Source organism: Emericellopsis atlantica (assembly GCF_019669845.1).
Source record: "Emericellopsis atlantica unplaced genomic scaffold F5Z01scaffold_4, whole genome shotgun sequence".
Taxonomy (NCBI): domain Eukaryota; kingdom Fungi; phylum Ascomycota; class Sordariomycetes; order Hypocreales; family Bionectriaceae; genus Emericellopsis; species Emericellopsis atlantica.
Genome location: NW_025764706.1, coordinates 1,129,046 through 1,144,654, shown reverse-complemented (window position 1 = coordinate 1,144,654; position 15,609 = coordinate 1,129,046). Strand labels below are relative to the sequence as shown.

At 54.9% G+C, this 15,609-nt stretch overlaps 7 protein-coding genes across 7 annotated transcripts; 4 read left to right on the top strand and 3 right to left on the bottom strand.

Annotated features, from left to right (window-relative positions):
* Window positions 1–1,426: 1,426 nt before the first annotated feature.
* On the top strand, window positions 1,427–2,367 carry F5Z01DRAFT_671357 (transmembrane BAX inhibitor motif-containing protein; the record flags this gene model as incomplete). Its single annotated transcript, XM_046264692.1, has 3 exons — window positions 1,427–1,594; window positions 1,649–1,822; window positions 1,876–2,367. 3 exons carry the CDS (start codon window positions 1,427–1,429, stop codon window positions 2,365–2,367), a joined length of 834 nt encoding a protein of 277 aa, XP_046121696.1.
* Window positions 2,368–2,779: 412 nt separating this feature from the next.
* F5Z01DRAFT_679687 (putative septin AspA) lies at window positions 2,780–4,210 on the bottom strand (the record flags this gene model as incomplete). Its single annotated transcript, XM_046265550.1, has 5 exons — window positions 2,780–3,545; window positions 3,601–3,738; window positions 3,794–3,881; window positions 3,935–4,051; window positions 4,138–4,210. The coding sequence occupies 5 exons, from the start codon at window positions 4,208–4,210 to the stop codon at window positions 2,780–2,782; spliced, it is 1,182 nt and encodes a 393-aa protein (XP_046121695.1).
* Window positions 4,211–5,325: 1,115 nt separating this feature from the next.
* F5Z01DRAFT_679686 (WD40-repeat-containing domain protein) lies at window positions 5,326–6,561 on the top strand (the record flags this gene model as incomplete). Its single annotated transcript, XM_046265549.1, has 2 exons — window positions 5,326–5,434; window positions 5,582–6,561. 2 exons carry the CDS (start codon window positions 5,326–5,328, stop codon window positions 6,559–6,561), a joined length of 1,089 nt encoding a protein of 362 aa, XP_046121694.1.
* F5Z01DRAFT_414702 (uncharacterized protein) lies at window positions 6,488–7,715 on the bottom strand. Its single transcript, XM_046259585.1, has 2 exons — window positions 7,419–7,715; window positions 6,488–7,372 (listed from the first exon to the last, which is right to left on the bottom strand). Exons 1-2 carry the CDS (start codon window positions 7,472–7,474, stop codon window positions 6,589–6,591), a joined length of 840 nt encoding a protein of 279 aa, XP_046121693.1. The 5' UTR covers window positions 7,475–7,715; the 3' UTR covers window positions 6,488–6,588.
* Window positions 7,708–10,015, top strand: F5Z01DRAFT_647006 (dynein light intermediate chain). Its single transcript, XM_046262945.1, has 5 exons — window positions 7,708–8,424; window positions 8,476–8,867; window positions 8,916–9,009; window positions 9,060–9,691; window positions 9,740–10,015. The coding sequence occupies exons 1-5, from the start codon at window positions 8,121–8,123 to the stop codon at window positions 9,884–9,886; spliced, it is 1,569 nt and encodes a 522-aa protein (XP_046121692.1). The 5' UTR covers window positions 7,708–8,120; the 3' UTR covers window positions 9,887–10,015.
* Window positions 10,016–12,658, bottom strand: F5Z01DRAFT_647003 (DUF255 domain protein). The gene is made up of 3 exons (XM_046262944.1): window positions 12,177–12,658; window positions 10,528–12,123; window positions 10,016–10,472 (listed from the first exon to the last, which is right to left on the bottom strand). Exons 1-3 carry the CDS (start codon window positions 12,418–12,420, stop codon window positions 10,138–10,140), a joined length of 2,175 nt encoding a protein of 724 aa, XP_046121691.1. The 5' UTR covers window positions 12,421–12,658; the 3' UTR covers window positions 10,016–10,137.
* Window positions 12,659–13,806: 1,148 nt separating this feature from the next.
* On the top strand, window positions 13,807–15,547 carry F5Z01DRAFT_695197 (uncharacterized protein; the record flags this gene model as incomplete). The annotated part of the gene is made up of 5 exons (XM_046266255.1): window positions 13,807–13,905; window positions 13,935–14,013; window positions 14,066–14,075; window positions 14,126–15,054; window positions 15,105–15,547. 5 exons carry the CDS (start codon window positions 13,807–13,809, stop codon window positions 15,227–15,229), a joined length of 1,242 nt encoding a protein of 413 aa, XP_046121690.1. The 3' UTR covers window positions 15,230–15,547.
* Between the last annotated feature and the right edge of the window lie 62 nt (window positions 15,548–15,609).

Below are 15,609 nucleotides of genomic sequence, written 5' to 3'. Positions count from 1 at the left end.
CGTTGGAAATTCTGCCACTGCCTGCACGGGGGCTCAGATCGTGGGGCGGCGGCCTGTGGCGGGGGGGTCTTCCAGCTGCAAGTGTTCCAGACTGGATAAGGAGTATCAACACGTTCTGGTTCTCTCCCTGAGGCTCAATGGATCGCGTGGAGTCGGGGAAAGCTGCAGAGCACCGTGGCACAGCTTATCAGAGGGGAGAGAAAGTCGTCTCTGCCCGCCAGTGTTGGAATTATCCACGTCGACTTCAAACCTGCGTTCTCGAAAAAGGTTGCAGTGCGTGACGGGTCCCACACAAAGCTCGACCCCGGTGGCAGGGGGGGCCGCTGTCAGTGGGGCTCAACAGCAACGCGCCAGCCAAGCACAATTAAGGGTTTTTGGCGGTGAGAAGACTTCGGAACAAGAGAGGCCAATGAGAGCTGACGGTAAAGGGGGGCTACAACGTTGTTTTAAGACATGATCTGATAATTAATGTCTCCCCATGTCACAACTGGCTTGCCAATCTTGAGAGGCCTGGATTGGTTAGAGTACGTGCTTGTATACTTAGGAAGATGCTCCCACTCACGGGTCACCCCCGCCGGCCTCCCAGGTGCCGTTGTGGACTGGGCCAGGTCATCATGAATACCATCATTGGGCAACCACAGCGTTAAGGCACTATAATCATGAATATCCATCTTCTGCGTGGATGTGCGCTATGGGCCATGGCCCACGACGCCTACTTAGTAGATTCTATGCTCAGATGAATCTCATGACTGCCCATAGATACATGTACTCCGCGATCGACTTGCTCTATTGAAAGAGGCACTCCGCTGTTGGTACATGTAGGATCAGCACGAACGTTCTACGTAAGTACGCTCGACAATGTTTGTTGATGCCAGATACTAAGCTCCACAAGCCAGAACAGGCCAGTGCTATATATTAATCAGTAGTTCCGTTCGACTCAATCGCGGATGATCATCGGCATGGACGCCCCGCGAATCTACATCACCGTAGCACAGACCCGATCCCAAACACCTTCGAGATGACATGCAGCGGTATGTATAAGTGTACTCACGTCACACAACATGCGAAGATAGGCAAAGTCGGAAACAGTTAGAACATTCAGCGCGTCATACTACCTCGCACTGTTCTGTCACCCGCATTGTGGCGGAGAGGACAGTGTCATTACCACATTAAATACTGTGCCCCCCCTACGAGGTGTATTTGCACCGCCACCCAGTCAGCCACGCGCCTTCCCCACATGACCCTGAGGACTGTCATCGACTGGCCTGGACTACGGATACCACCTGTGTCCTTGTCGCCGCCGCCAGCAGTCAGACCAGGTCACTTCGACTCCTCGGATCTTACATCAACCATCACCACGATCGCGCAATCTATCAAAAACACCCGCACCACCGCCAACATTTCGCAGCCAACAAATTACTCCACGATGGCGTCCAAGGCCAAGTACCAGCCTGCGCCGCAAGAGGAGCCCGTCAACGACGACTACACCAGTGCGCCACCAGCGTACGCAGCTGAATCGTCATCCCGCGACGAGCAGCAGGGCCTGTTCGGCGCCCCGCGAAGCAGCGAGGACAATATTCCCGATGACTTCAAGGTTTGCATGCTCTCCCTGGACTGATAACACTCGACACATGCTGATGCGCTGTAGTTTGGCGGATCCGTCGCAGAGGCCACCCTCGACATTCGCAACCAGTTCATTCGCAAGGTCTACACCATCCTCTCGGCCCAGCTCATCGCAACCGCTGCCGTCAGCGGTCTCACCTTCTGGAGTGATGGCTACAAGACGTGGATTCAAAGCCACCCTGCCGTTGTCTACGCATCTGTACGCTTTTCCTTTCCCCCTTCCATACAATTTCCTCTGCTAACCGCATACAGCTCTTCGGCTCCCTGATCTTCATGGGTCTTACCTACTGGAAGCGCAAGTCCTACCCGACCAACCTGCTCTTCCTCTCGCTCTTCACGCTCACCGAGGCCTACGCCATTTCCGTCATCGTGTCCTTCTACAAGTCGTCTATCGTTCTCAACGCCGTCTTCCTGACGGCAGGCATCTTCATCTTCCTTACTGCTTTCGCCTGCCAGACCAAGTATGACTTCACCAGCTGGATGCCATACTTGTTCGGTGCGCTCTGGGGCCTCATGCTGTTCGGTTTCATGTCCATCTTCTTCACCTACAGCTCCACGGCGGAGCTGGTCTATGGTGGCATCGGCGCCCTGGTATTCAGTGCCTACATTCTGGTCGACACGCAGCTGGTCATGCGCCATCACCATGTGGAGGAGGAGATCGCGGCTGCCATCAGCCTGTACCTCGATATCATCAACCTCTTCCTCATGATCCTGCGCATCCTCAACAGCCAGAACAACAACTAAGCTGTGGTGTTTGCACAGATAATCGATTTGACAAGCAATTGTGTTTGTATTTGGTGGATATTTACAGGTGTTTGCGGCGTTTTGTATTCTAGAAGTGCGTATGAGACTGGGTGCGTACGTTGCATTACAAGTCCAGTAGTGAAATAGGAAATAACGGGCTATCTGCAGATTGGCTACCAATACACTTCAAACAAGATAACCGAATAGGCATGAGAAGATTCATCCACCGCTTTACCATAGTGCCATCGTTGTGCCTGGACCAAGCCAGGTGGCATGAACCTTTTGTGAGAGAAACACTCCAATTGATCCACGGATATTATCCCTCCCTCGTCTTTTCTCTTCAGCGAGAAACACCAACGCCAGTATTATAGAACAGACCATTGTCCATAGTCCCCATGTCGCCGTGCAGTGTTCACTGGTGCTCGGCATCGCCGTTCGCCGCCACGGGTTCGGGCGTGGCCTGGGCGGCCGACTCGCGCTGCATGCGAGCCTCGATCTCACGAAGCTGGGACTCACGAGCCAGCAGCTCCTGCCGCTTCTCGTTAATCTCGCGCTGGACCTTGAGCTCGATCTCACGCAGCTTCTCCTCTTCCCTGCGCAGCTGCTCCTCCTTGAGACGGACGGATTGGGAGGCAAGGTCCTCGGGGTTCATCGACCTATCAACACTTTTAGGGTCAGCAAAGTCCTTGCATATCAGAGACACAACATACCCTCCGCTGGAACCATCGACACTCTTGGACAAAGCCTCGGTACGGTAGTTCTCGTACAAGAAGTCGTGGGTAATTTCCTTGAGATCGGCCAAGTGGCTGTGGAGAAGCGCCGAGCGGATCGCCAGGAAGTCAGAGTGGCGCGGGTTGTCCACCTCGACAACACCCCAGGGGTACTGACGAGCGCGGACCTTGCGACCGCCAATCTCTACAACATCCTCCGAACCCACAATGGCGAAGGGCATCAAGCCCCTGAGCTCAGCGTTCTCTTCCACTGTGTCCTCGTCATCCTCCTCAATGTCGTAGGGGAAGTTGTAGACGGGAATGCGGTAGTGCTCAATGTCCTCCATGACAAGCTTCTTCGACTCGGCGAGCTCGGCGGGCGTAAGGGTATCGGCGCGGCCAATAACGGGGATGACGTTGACACGGGGTGCAAGACGCTTCATGAGCTCAATGTCGAGCTCACGGAGACTAAAGATGATCAGCTGGGCGACTCGCATCATGCATCATGCTGCGTAGAACTTACCCATGACCGGTGGGAGTGATGAAGTACAGCGTAGCGTGCACACGGTTGTCCCTGAAGCGCGGGTTACGCTTGATACGAGACTCCTCGGCGAGGATGTCATCGTATTGCCTCTCGAGGTATCCGACAATCTCTGAAAAGCTGCACATCAAACATCAGACAGGAGCTTCGCTGCTTGTTGGCTTCATGTTCTTACCTGGCCTCGTTGTCGATTTGGTCTCCGAAGCCGGGGGTATCGACAATGGTCAACGAGATGCGAGTGCCTTCCTCGTCCAGCTCCAGCTCTGTTCGTCCCGTCAGCATTATGGCGCTTTGGGCATGTTGTCAAGTCACGAACCGACGGTGATGGGCTTAATCTTGACGCCATCCTCAGTGTGAGCGTTGCTCGCATCGTCAGACTCCTTGTGCTGCAGTACGTCCTTGCCGCAGAGCGTGTTGACGAATGTGGTCCTTCCTGTGAGTTTTGATAAGTATCCATTCGTGTTGTACCGCGTTGCTGCTCGACGAGCGGGCGCTTCGAGCTGGAGGGGGTCATCGTACCGGTTCCTGAGGCGCCACAGACCATCAGGCAGAACTGAATACCCTTCTTGACGTTCTTCTTGCGGCGGAACATCTTCTATAAAGGCGTAAGGCATTAGCATTCGTCTGTTGACCGTCGACGCGGAGCATGATTGCGCTGGCTGAATTGGGTTGGAGCTATCGAGAGTGACCGCTAGGGGGTGAACATACAGCGGAGGACGACATCTTGGCGATTGGTCGGCTGGTTTGTCGCAGCGAATTTCTTTGCACTTGGTTGCAAAGTCGATTGAGGAATCGCGGACGTCGTGACAGCTGTCCCTAAGATTGGTGAGTGGGCGAGGTCAAGGATACGAATGCGTTGTGCAGAAGGGCAGCAACTGAAAGGAGAAAATGTCCAGAGCAAGACAGGTGGTTGCCCAGAATGGCGGTTGCAGTGGCAGTCTGGGTGCTGCAATTTCGGTGGCTCAGGGGGTCCAACCATCCAGCTGTTCCTTTTCTACTGTGAGACCCTGACCGCAACTGCCCATTCCCCGTTGCCCGTTGCTCCTCCCCCCCAAGTTCTGGTGGTCATGCCCCTTGCCAAGACTCGATAGTGCGCTAATCCCCAAGAGGAAAGGCCTGAGGGGCGGCAGTTTCTCGGGGCAAGGTGAGGAGCAATTCCCGGGTGGCTTCTGAGATCACGTGTGAGCAGAGAGCTTCAGCCACATCAGTAGCAAACGCCACACTGTGCCACAGATGACCCCAAGGGCCAAGGCCGGTGACTTCCTCGACGGAGGCGCATCCCGTGATGCAATCAACCACGTAGCTCATTCATTACCTTAGAGTGCGGCGGGCGATTTCTTATTTCTACGTGTATTTCGGAACCTTCTCCTTCTGGGTTTTGTCCTAATGGTGCACGCTTATTCACGATTCTGCGAAATGCAGCACAATTATCGCTTTTGAGATCCGGTCCTTATTAATTCCCACCATCATCATCATAATAGAAGCCTAAACACAGGGTGATATCCCTTTTCTGGATTTGCACTTTCAAAGACACGCAACTTTCGAGAGACACCGCGCCTTTTGCTTTTGTAACTGAAGATCTCAAGTGCACTTCCTGGCTATCGGATCAAAAAATACCGACATTGCTCTCGAATCCTACAGCAACGAAGTCTCGACTACCCTGGATCCATAGCAATCGTCAGGATCCTGACCGGAGCTGTCGACGATATGGATGTAAGGCGCGCAATATCGACATCAGTCCCAGACAGGGCACTGTCTGCAGCTTTCAATCAGAATCGCGGATGTTTCAGTGTTGGGTTGGAAACAGGTGTTTGCAGTTCGATCCTCCACAGCTATTCCTCATGATCTTTAGTGAAACTAACTTGCTGCTAGTTTTCGACTCCAGGAGCGGTACTTTGAAAGATTCAAGAGGTTCGCCTGCGACTGTTTATCTTGCTCACTATGTCTTACTAACAACGTGCAGACTTCAACGGCGGCTTTGGCCTTGTTCAAATGCTTGGAACGTCTCAATACATGGCCCTCGTCGGCGGCGGCAAGTCACCGAAATTCGCCATCAATAAAGCCATCATTTGGGACCAGGAGAAAGGCAAGGTGGTAACGGAGATCTCAGCCTTGGAAGCCGTGCGGAACGTGCAGCTGAATCGTCAGAAGATTGTGGTTGTCCTGCAGCACAGCGCGCGAGTGTATGCCTTCTCCAAAAAGCCCAATCTCCTCCACGCGTATGAGACGGCGGACAACCAAGGGGGGCTATGCTGCCTCACCAACGATCAACTTGTCATCCCCGGCAGAACATCTGGGCAGGTCCAAATAGTAGAACTGGCAACAGGCAACGTCAGCATCATACCAGCACACTCCTCTGCGTTGCGCGCGCTGCAAGTCAGTCCTGACGGAGAGCTTTTGGCGACAGCAAGCGAGACAGGCACTCTGATTCGAATATTCTCCACAGCGAACTGCGCAAAGCTAGCAGAGCTGCGACGTGGCGTTGATCCGGCGACGATCTTCTCGCTAGACTTCTCACCTTCGAGTACACTGCTGGCGTGCACGTCGGACAAATCGACCTTGCATGTCTTCGATGTGCCGCATCCTCGGAAACCGAATAGCTACAAGAGCAACCAGCAGCGAGAAGCCGAAGGGAAATGGGGTTTCATAGGCAAGCTGCCCATGATGCCCCGGGTCTTCTCCGACGTGTACTCCTTTGCCTCCACAACATTTGAGTCGGGAGATGAGTTGGTGGCCGGAGGCATCATCCCAGCGACACAAGGGAACCATGCGAGCTCGCCGCGACCAGCCAAAGGCCTGATAGGGTGGATAGAGGAAAATGCCCTTATAGTGGTCGGTACCGGGTACAAGTGCCGATGGGAGAAGTTCATGATTGGGATAGGTGAGGATGGTAAGCGGACCTGTTATCGAGAAGGGTGGAAGCCCTACCACGGGCAGTCGTAGCAGTTACTTAGCGCTATCGCAGAAAGCTCAATGATGACTTCGCCGAGGAGAATGGCTTCGGCTGTGACGATGCCTGTCTTTGCGATCCCTGCGTTTATCCTCATCATCGTGCCTTCGTCTCCTCCTTTCGCGGTCCCCGGAATCGTCTCTGTGCTTATGAGTGTCTCGCTCTCGCTCTCGCTCCCGTCGATCGCGCTTCCCTGCGTCATCATCCCGTCGCGATCTTCTTGGGCGATCTTCTCCATCTCGATGCGACCTGTGAGATTTGTGGTGTCGTCGTTTCTCTCGTTTGTCCGCCCGTTGCCGCGCCTCTTCGACTTCCTTCTTCTTCTCTTCTATTAAGAAAGCCTTCATGGGGTCATCGTCGTCATGGTCTCGCATCAAGAGGGCGAGTTCTCTTTCTTCTGGTAGCGCAGGTCGGCGCTCTTCTTCCTCGCTGCTCGGTCCATCCTCCTCGGGGTCGTGTCCCTCTTTCTTCATGATATCCTCCCATCCGACCTTGAATTCATCTTGATCCTCGTCATCCCGAGCCTTGTATTCCGCGTGGTCCACACGCACAAGTCGGCCTTGAATTTCGGCGCCGCCAAGGTTGTCAACCGCGAGGTCCGTGCTGCGCTGATCTTCGTATTTGAGCCAGCCAAAGCCTTTCGACTTGCCCGTTTCCTTATCGCGGACAAGTTTGAGGAATGTCGGTTCGCCGAACTGAGAGAATATTGTGATGATATCGCCTTCGGAAAGCTCGTACGGCAGGCCGCCAAAGTATACGAAAGCTGTGTTGCGATAGTCACGGTGCCAAGACGCCTCTGGGGAGCTGGGGGAGGTTAGCTGGGAAGCACAAAAGGGGGTAGCTGACTTACATTCCGTTCTCAATCTCTTTTTTGTTGAGTGCTTGGATTGCGCGAATTTGATTCATTGCGTTGACTGAGTGCGCGTCGAATCGTCGCGTGGCCACAAACTGAAGATCTTGTCGACTGGCTGGCTGGCTGGCTGGCGAGCTCGTCCAAATGCTGCTCGCCCTTCTTGGGCTTGTTATCTGACGGAAGGCTCCGGCTGATGATTGTGTTGGAGTGGCCAAAGAAGAAATGTACGTGTGAAACAACTGAAAGAACGAGCAATGACGAGGTGGCCTTATGATGTAAACTTTCGGCTCAAGCCTCTGCGGCTCTAGGTTAGCACTCGGTCAGAGACCCGCGTCTTTTTTTGCGGGTCCAGCCATTTTCGGACAGACGCGACAAAGCTCTCCAGTCTGTACCTCATTTGCCTGCTACGAACCTGGACAGAGCATCATAACAACTACCACTTACCGATTGTCCGCCTACTGACGCATTTGGGTCGACCGCCTCCGCATTGCGCATTGCTGTCTGAATTTTCGACACTCTTTGGACGGTTCCAAGGAGTTTCATGTGCAAGAGCCAGCGCCATGATCGCCTAACTCGGTACCCCTGATCCACCTAGCAAACAACTAGCACCGTCGACACGGGTTTCGAGCGTGCTTCGGCGAGGAAGAATACGAGTGCTACTGAAGAAACCGCCGATCGAAACTCCCTTGGCTCAACAACATGAACTCACCCGCAAACCGCCACTCGACGCAGACCGCTGGGTCGGGCGAAGCAGATGGGCAGAATGGGGAGCAGAAGAAGAACCTCTGGATCTCGATGCTAGAGTCCGTCGCCAGTGGGAAGCGACTACCGGAGAAGAATCTCGTGGTTCTGGGCGGCACGCCAGACTCGCAACGGGACTTTCTAGATTCCTTGTCCAGCTCGGAATCGAGACGCAATTTTGACCGGCACAAGATACCGCCGGTAGCGAACAACTTCGCGCTAGGTTACACATACTACGATGTGCTAGACGCTGATCAAGATGGTCTGCAAAAACCTGTCCCGTCACGTCGCGGGCCGTACTGACATGGCGCAGACACGCTGGCTCGAGTCTCACTATACCTACTGTCTCAACCATCCGCCGAATTCGCCTCTCTCATCGCACCCCTCCTGACGCCCCGAGCCATACCGAACACTGCGCTCGTGATATTGCTTGACTGGTCCCAGCCACACCTGTGGCTCCGCCAAATACGTCAGTGGATCATCCTGTTCCTGTCCGTCACCAAGCAGCTTGGAGATGACGAGCGTTACGAGATGAACGACGTGATGGAGGCGTGGAAAACGCGTGGACGAGGTGGTGCGTCGGTCAACCTGGACGGAACCCCTTCGGCGCAGGCAGTATCAGGGGAAGACGACAGCTCCTTGCCACAAGGGCCTGGAGAATGGACCGAGCCACTTGGTCTACCCTTGTGTGTGGTTTGTCAGAATGTGAGGCCCCTATATTTCCCGAGTCGAGTGCTCGGCTGACATGTGCAGGCGCAACGGATGGAGGTCCTGGAGAAGCACAATGGCTGGAAAGAGCAAGCATTCGACCACGTGCTGCAGTATCTCCGGACGGTGCTCTTAAGGCGTAAGTGTAAGAAGACATGGTGTGTTGCTTATGCGCTGACCTTTCTGCAGACGGCGCCTCGCTCATATACACGTCGCAAAATGCCCCCTCACAGCTCACGCCACTCATTCATTCGACGCTGGGGATCACATCTCTTTTGAAGAAGCAGCCACTGAAGCAGAACGTCATTGATCGCGATAAGATTGTGGTCCTGCCCAACTGGGACTCGTGGGGCAAGATTCGTGTTCTGGGCGGGCAATTCGAGGCCGAGACGATATCACAAGGCTGGGCCGAGGACATTGACGAGCGATTCAGCGGCGAATTCCCCAGCTTGGAGGTATTGGCGCAGAATCGTACCGCGCAGAAGGAGACGGCCGATCCACTTCAGACCGAGAGTGCAATCGCGCAGTACGAGGAGTGGTGCCAGGAATCCGCTAGTGATGGCCTAGCCATTGTCGAGTCGATACTGCAGAAGAAGCAAGCTGGTGTCACGGTGTACAGTGAAGACGCGCAAGAATTCTTGGAGAAGCAAGTCAAGCGCCTGGAGATGGCCAGGAACAAGGCGGCGCCGACGGAGAAGACCATGCCGGAGCCGCCACCAGGCTGGTCGGAGAGAGAGCATGTCAGTGAGCACATTGGCCCCGTGCAGTTCAATGTTGGCGGGATCCAGGTGGACGCGGATGATATGTTGCAGCGCATCAAGGTACGGATTCCCCCAAATTTCTTGTGGAGCAGCGTTAACCCCAGACAGGACCGCAATACATTCTCCTCTCCCGAGCCAGCGCCGGAAGAGGCAGAGCAGCCCGAGGCGTCTAACGTCACCAAGCAATACGATAACGAGCAGCTACACAATTTTTTTCAGAATCTCATCAACAAGCCCGCTGGAGGAGGGTCTTAGACGTGCGAGGGCATTCCTCACGTGCTCATTTGTTTAGACGCCATAATACTGTACTCATACCGCACGGCGAGTGGTGGTAGATTAGATACCCTTTTTGACAGCAGAAAGCATGTACGTGTGAGCGAGGGATTTGACAAAACGTATACTATTGAAACACTGTGATGACCCATGAAAATACGTAACCCAGAACGCCGTCAGCCCATCGCCCCAACGCTACATGTGCACAATAATAACCTCTGCTGCTAGATACATTATGCTTTTGCCCTGAGGAGCCTGTAACGTGTTGGCGGTGGCTCCTTGGTCTCTGGCAAGCGTGCTTTGACTACGCCCCCGAGCAGACCCGGGAACAGCCAAGGGTGTTGCAGCATCTCGGCCTCAAAGGCATTGATGGTGTCGTGAGCCCGGGACACATACTTGTCATCTGCAAGGATGTGGCCTAGCTGGAAAAGATTATCCACCGAGACGGCGTTGGTAGATGGAAGAGTGGTATCAAGTCCATCCTTAAGTCGCAGGATTGTGTGTGGCGCATCCGCGACTGTCGAATAGAACCCGCCGGCAGGGTCGTAGAACTTTGCGATTTGAGCTTCTGTAGAGTTGTCAGCAAGTTTTGCATTCATTGGATCACTGGGCAGCACACTGACTCTGTAGTTGGTCTGCAAACATGAGCAGGCTGTCATCTTTCGTGGAGTGCCAGAGTTGGAGAAGCCCCTTGATCAAGTAGGCGTAGTCGTCTGCAAAACCCTCGCCACCCCTTTGACTATTCCACGTCCTGTGCAATGTCTGGCTCACAGGGTCCCACAACTTTTCCCGCAGTATAAAGTCCACGGCGTCCGAGCATTTCTTCTGGTACGGGTAGACGCCTTTTGGCTCATCTAGCGCGTCCTCCGCTCGGGCCAGAGCAGCGATGACCAAGCCTACTGTGCCCACGACAACCTGGTCGTCAATCTCGGGGCGAACGCGGTCCTGTTGCTGCTTCTTACTGAGCGCGGTCTTGGCAAAATGGATGCAGTCCTCGACCCTCTCAACAGAGACGCCAAATTGCCTGCTCAGCTCATCAAGTGATCGGCAGACACTGAGTGTGTTCTGGTTGATGAACTCGTCGTTGGGATCGTGATGCTGCTCCACGTTGCCATCTTCGTGGATGCCGAAATACGCAGCCGCGATTTGGGCGGCTTGCTTGTCGAGGGCCTCGACCTCCCGGTCAAACTCCTTACGTGTCCAGGTGTGATAGGCGCCCTCCCGCATCTCTTGGTCGCCTTTCTTCTGGTAAGAGTCTGCGGCCTCGGCAGTTGCAAAGGCACCGTTGGGCAGCGCAATGGGTGACGTTGTGAGGTAGTCGGCGAGCTCGATCACAACGTCGCGGAACTCATCGTTCGCCTTGCCTCCCTGCTTCCAAGCGTCCGTGTAAAGAGAAAGCAGCAGAGCATTATCTGAAGTAAGCTTCTCAAAGTTCGGGACCGTCCAGTCAGGTGTCAAAGAGAACCTGGAGAACCCGGTGCCCCCCACATGATCGCGCAGCGCTCCGTCGCGCACCTTTCGAAGGGTGGCAAGGGCCATCTGGAGGCCATTTTCGCACTCTGCGTGCCCAATGACATCTTTGGCCGGTTCCGGCAACTTGGGGAGCGACATGAGGAACGCCAGCTTGGGAGGCGTGACGAACTTGGGCGCAAGTCCGAAACCACCGTATACGGGATCATAGGTCCCGGCAATGTGGGAGTAGGCGTCTTCTAGCTGATCAAGATCGACCTCACTGGCCGTCTTGGCCTGTGTCAAACCGGATTCCTGGGCAGTGGTGGCCTGAGCTGCTTGCTGCGAACTTGCGGCGCCTGGGGTGAAGTTACGTGTACCCAAGGTACCCTCAGCAGCAAAGTTCCGCAACTGCGCTACCATTTCCGTGGCTTCTTTCCGGCACCTCGACTCCTGGTCTCTCCAAATATCTCGGACCTTTTTGACAATCGCCAGAAAGCCCAAGATGTCCTCCTCACTGTCGTCCGTTGTCGGCGGTGATGAGTTTGCGCATGGCCAGTAGGTGCCGCCAAACACCGGCTCGAGGTTTGGGGTGAGGAACACGTTCAATGGCCAGCCGCCGATGTTAGCGAGTGCTTGAACATAGTTCATGTAGATCGCATCCAAGTCTGGTCGCTGATCTCTGTCAATTGCCACGGGGATGAAGGAGTCGTTGATGATATTGGCGCATTCATTGTTTGCGAATGACTCGTGCGCCATGAGGCGACAATCTGGACTATGGCATCAGCGGGAAGCCGGTGAGGTTGGTTCCATGTGGACTCACGGTGGCAAGCTCTGTAGCCGATGTGCATGTATATGAGCTTGTGCTCCCTCCGGGCTCGCTCAATTGTAGCATCGTCTAGGGGCTGCCATGCGACAAGACTGTTCGCAAGGCTTCTGACAAAGGCGCTCGAACTCTGGTCTGCTCGGTTTGTGAGCGGCTGCAATGGCAAAGCCGTCTGTTGGCCGCCATCTGAAGGGATCGGCCCCATGGCCTTTGCCGAAGCCGTGAGCTCAGAGGCAACCATTATGCCGGATGTTGGACCTAACAGGGCTGCAGGGTCGGAGGGACAGGGTGTCGAGTAAGATTGCGTGGGCGATAGTATATGATTATGATGTAGAGCGCGAGATTCGTGAGCGTCTCGTCACGATCTACCAGCGTCAATCTCACAAAAGTTCAAAGAATTGAAGGGCAAAATTAAACCCCGCCAAGTTATCAGACCCGAAGTTGGAAGTGCGCCCAGGGTCTCGTTGGTGGGATGAGGTCCAGCCGCCTGCGGGGGCGCAGGGCGCAGGGGCCTTTTCCCGGATAATCGCAGCTTACATAATGGCCGGATCAAGCTTCGGCAGGGATCTGCAACCGCCGTCTCCAGACTCCACACTCCAGTCGCTCACGCTCAATAAAGTTATGAACGTCATCGAAGAACAATGTGATCGACCTTTGCAGCCTCGAAGCTCTTGTCTCTGGAACCTACAATATCGCCAGGCACCAAGTACACAGCCAGATGGCGACCTCAACTGGTGGTGCTGCGAGTGCTAGCCAAGACCTCTGCCACGACCCCTCAAGTTGTGCATATGGCACCAGACAGATTTTCCTCGCCCGAACCGGGCGTTGTCATTGTTAGGGCAGCCTCCTAGGTGGACTGTTTGCAAATGCGTGCTAAAATCAAGCGCCTGTGCTAGTGGCAGAAGAATTGGTATAAGTATGTGAAGAGTGCCTCGTTACGCCTATTGGGGGGATAGGCGATGCTCGACAACTCCGCGCGCGGCTTCGCCACGACGACATGGGTAGACTGGAAAGAACAGGCTGTTTCCACAGAGCGGCACCAGCTGAGGATGGTTAAACTACCGACTGGAGGTCGAAGACAGCGGTGGGGGCATTGGTGTTGAGGCTGATAGTGATAGTGACAGTAGGCCATCTGTTGCTGAACTCGTGCCGAATGGCCTCTGCGGCGCAAGTTTTATATTAAAGGCTCACGTACCAGCAGAAGAGTACGTATGTAGACAGACAACCATAGTGACAACCGAGACTGTGCTTGGGCGCCACCGACCACATGTGCTCGACACTCGACTCCGACCTCGATTGTAGAAGAAAAGTTCTTCTATCTCACCAAAGAAGCAGATGAAGCCCTTTAGGTCCATGTTGCCCTCGAGACTCAAGCTTCCTGAGCAACAATCCAAGAGTCCAAAACCCCAATGCCAGGCAGCTAGTGTGGGGCAGGCACAGACGCGACCCCTGTCACATGGCAGCGGCAGGCTGGCAGCGCTAGGTGGCTCCGCCCGCAAACTAATGCCTGGATGGAGATCACTCGTCTCCGTCACCGGCCTCAACCTTTACATCATCCGTCCCCGTCCTTCGCTTTTTATCAATTCGCGTCCCTCCTCCTTCTGTAGTATGAACGGCGATCGCGACGATGGACGAGTCCGAATACACTGTCTATATCCGGGTGCCGATACCCCGCGGCGACTTCGTTGACCCGCCATCCGTGAGCGACACCTTGCTGGTATCACAGGTAACAACGCTAATGTGAGGAATGCTCAGGTTGCTTGGAGACCTGCGGACGATGCCGCTCTGTGGAAGATTCTCTCCAAGACAGGGACCACCCAGGACGACATAAACTGTATGTAATGGCCTTGCCTGCGCCCACAGAGCCCGCTAACTAGTCTTGACAGGGACACAAGTGTACGATGATTGCCCACACCTCGCCGCTGTCCTGGCTAACCTCCTTCCAGCGCCATCCGCTTCAATGTCCCCGTCGACTTTATCCTTAAGCAGGTCGCATACCTCACCGAACGACATACATCGCAGGTCCGCGCGCAACTGCTCAAGGCAACGGCTGCTGCCCGCGGAGGCTCAAGCAGCGCACCCTCCCCCGTACCTCGATCTGATTCAGCGGCTGCATCCAGATCACTACGTCGCGACTCGCCATCGATAAGGAATGAGGCAGGCGGTACTGCGTCGTCTCTAAACACGTCGCGACCTGGTGTGTCTAGGAATGCATCTACCAGCACGGCCGTTCTAAGAGATGCCGTAGAGGCTTCGTCCCCCCAGCTGGGCAACTCAGCGCGAACCGGCACGGCAAGCCGCCAAGCAGACCAAATCCCTCGGAAGAGGCTCTCTTCGCTCCCTGTAGATTCGACACCTCAATCACCGCCTGCAGAGGTAAGCCCTCCCAGTGACAATGATCAGCCCTTGTCTCCGGGTCCGGCCGAGTCGAGTTCAGGCTCCTCGGAAGACGAATCATATCCTGCACAGTCCCGGATCATTCGCCGACCGCCAAGATACCAGCAAGATGCTTCGAATGTGTACGACGAGGACGATGACGAATCCGAACCGGCATTCCAGCCCTATCAGCCTCCAGCCGGCGGCAGTGACAGATCGGGCCAGAGCATGACATCAACCCTGAGGGAGGAGGTGCGCTCGTCCGGGGCAAGGCGGGTAGGCAAGGCTACACAGCGTCCACATCACTCGCAAACATCGGATTCCGACACCAATTTACCGACGCCAGCGCGCAGACCAGCGCGCTCTTCGGAGCAGAGGACGCCAGGCCCACTGTCGCCCCGACGAACGACAGAGCTGGCCGGTCGGAGCCCAACCGCGAAGTCGAGGGAAGGGAGCGATGGGACCCCAAGTATGGGAAGTAGCTTCAGTGATCTTGACGGTATGCTTGACTGATTTTTTGCCCGCCTGCAGCGCTGACCATTTACGTAGATGCTTCGGTGACTCAATCCGCGCTGGAGGAAGCGCTCGCCAGTCACATGGGACGTCCTGGCTCAAGCAGTCGCTTTAGCATTAGCCAGGCTTTCCGAAGCCGATACAACCAGGGGGGGAACTAATGATGTAATGAACACATATAATGTATGATTCTCATTCTTCGGCGAGGCGTTTGGCTGTCGATACGCGTAAGGGTTCCTTGGGCTGGCATAATTCGGTGTTTGATTTAAATAGCGGTTGTCTGCAGTAGTCTGCAAACAAGAAGAAATACATGTTTGCGCCGCCTGAAAGCGAGCCTTTGTTTCCAAGCCGTGCGGAAGCTCAATCACGGCATGCTTGCTGGTGTCGTCCGATATCCTCCACCCTCCTTGATTCTCTGACCTAACACTTAATCCTTCTCAAGTTCTCGACTGCCTTTTCAACCTTCTCTGCGCCTCACACCTCGAGTCTCCCGCTTCTTAAAGGAACACATTCGGAGGCTGCTCTCTTTGCTTGGACTCAT

Bases quoted from the DNA above. Each gene is read 5' to 3' on its own strand.
- F5Z01DRAFT_414702 (XM_046259585.1), bottom strand. From the start codon at position 7,474: ATGAATCAAATTCGCGCAATCCAAGCACTCAACAAAAAAGAGATTGAG. The intron at 7,373-7,418 runs GTAAGTCAGCTA...AACCTCCCCCAG, and splicing joins AAAGAGATTGAGAACGGAAT to CTCCCCAGAGGCGTCTTGGC.
- F5Z01DRAFT_647006 (XM_046262945.1), top strand. From the start codon at position 8,121: ATGAACTCACCCGCAAACCGCCACTCGACGCAGACCGCTGGGTCGGGC. The intron at 8,868-8,915 runs GTGAGGCCCCTA...TGACATGTGCAG, and splicing joins TGTGTGTGGTTTGTCAGAAT to GCGCAACGGATGGAGGTCCT. The intron at 9,692-9,739 runs GTACGGATTCCC...AACCCCAGACAG, and splicing joins ATATGTTGCAGCGCATCAAG to GACCGCAATACATTCTCCTC.
- F5Z01DRAFT_647003 (XM_046262944.1), bottom strand. From the start codon at position 12,420: ATGGTTGCCTCTGAGCTCACGGCTTCGGCAAAGGCCATGGGGCCGATC. The intron at 12,124-12,176 runs GTGAGTCCACAT...GCCATAGTCCAG, and splicing joins CGGCTACAGAGCTTGCCACC to ATTGTCGCCTCATGGCGCAC. The intron at 10,473-10,527 runs GTCAGTGTGCTG...ACAACTCTACAG, and splicing joins GTTTGCAGACCAACTACAGA to AAGCTCAAATCGCAAAGTTC.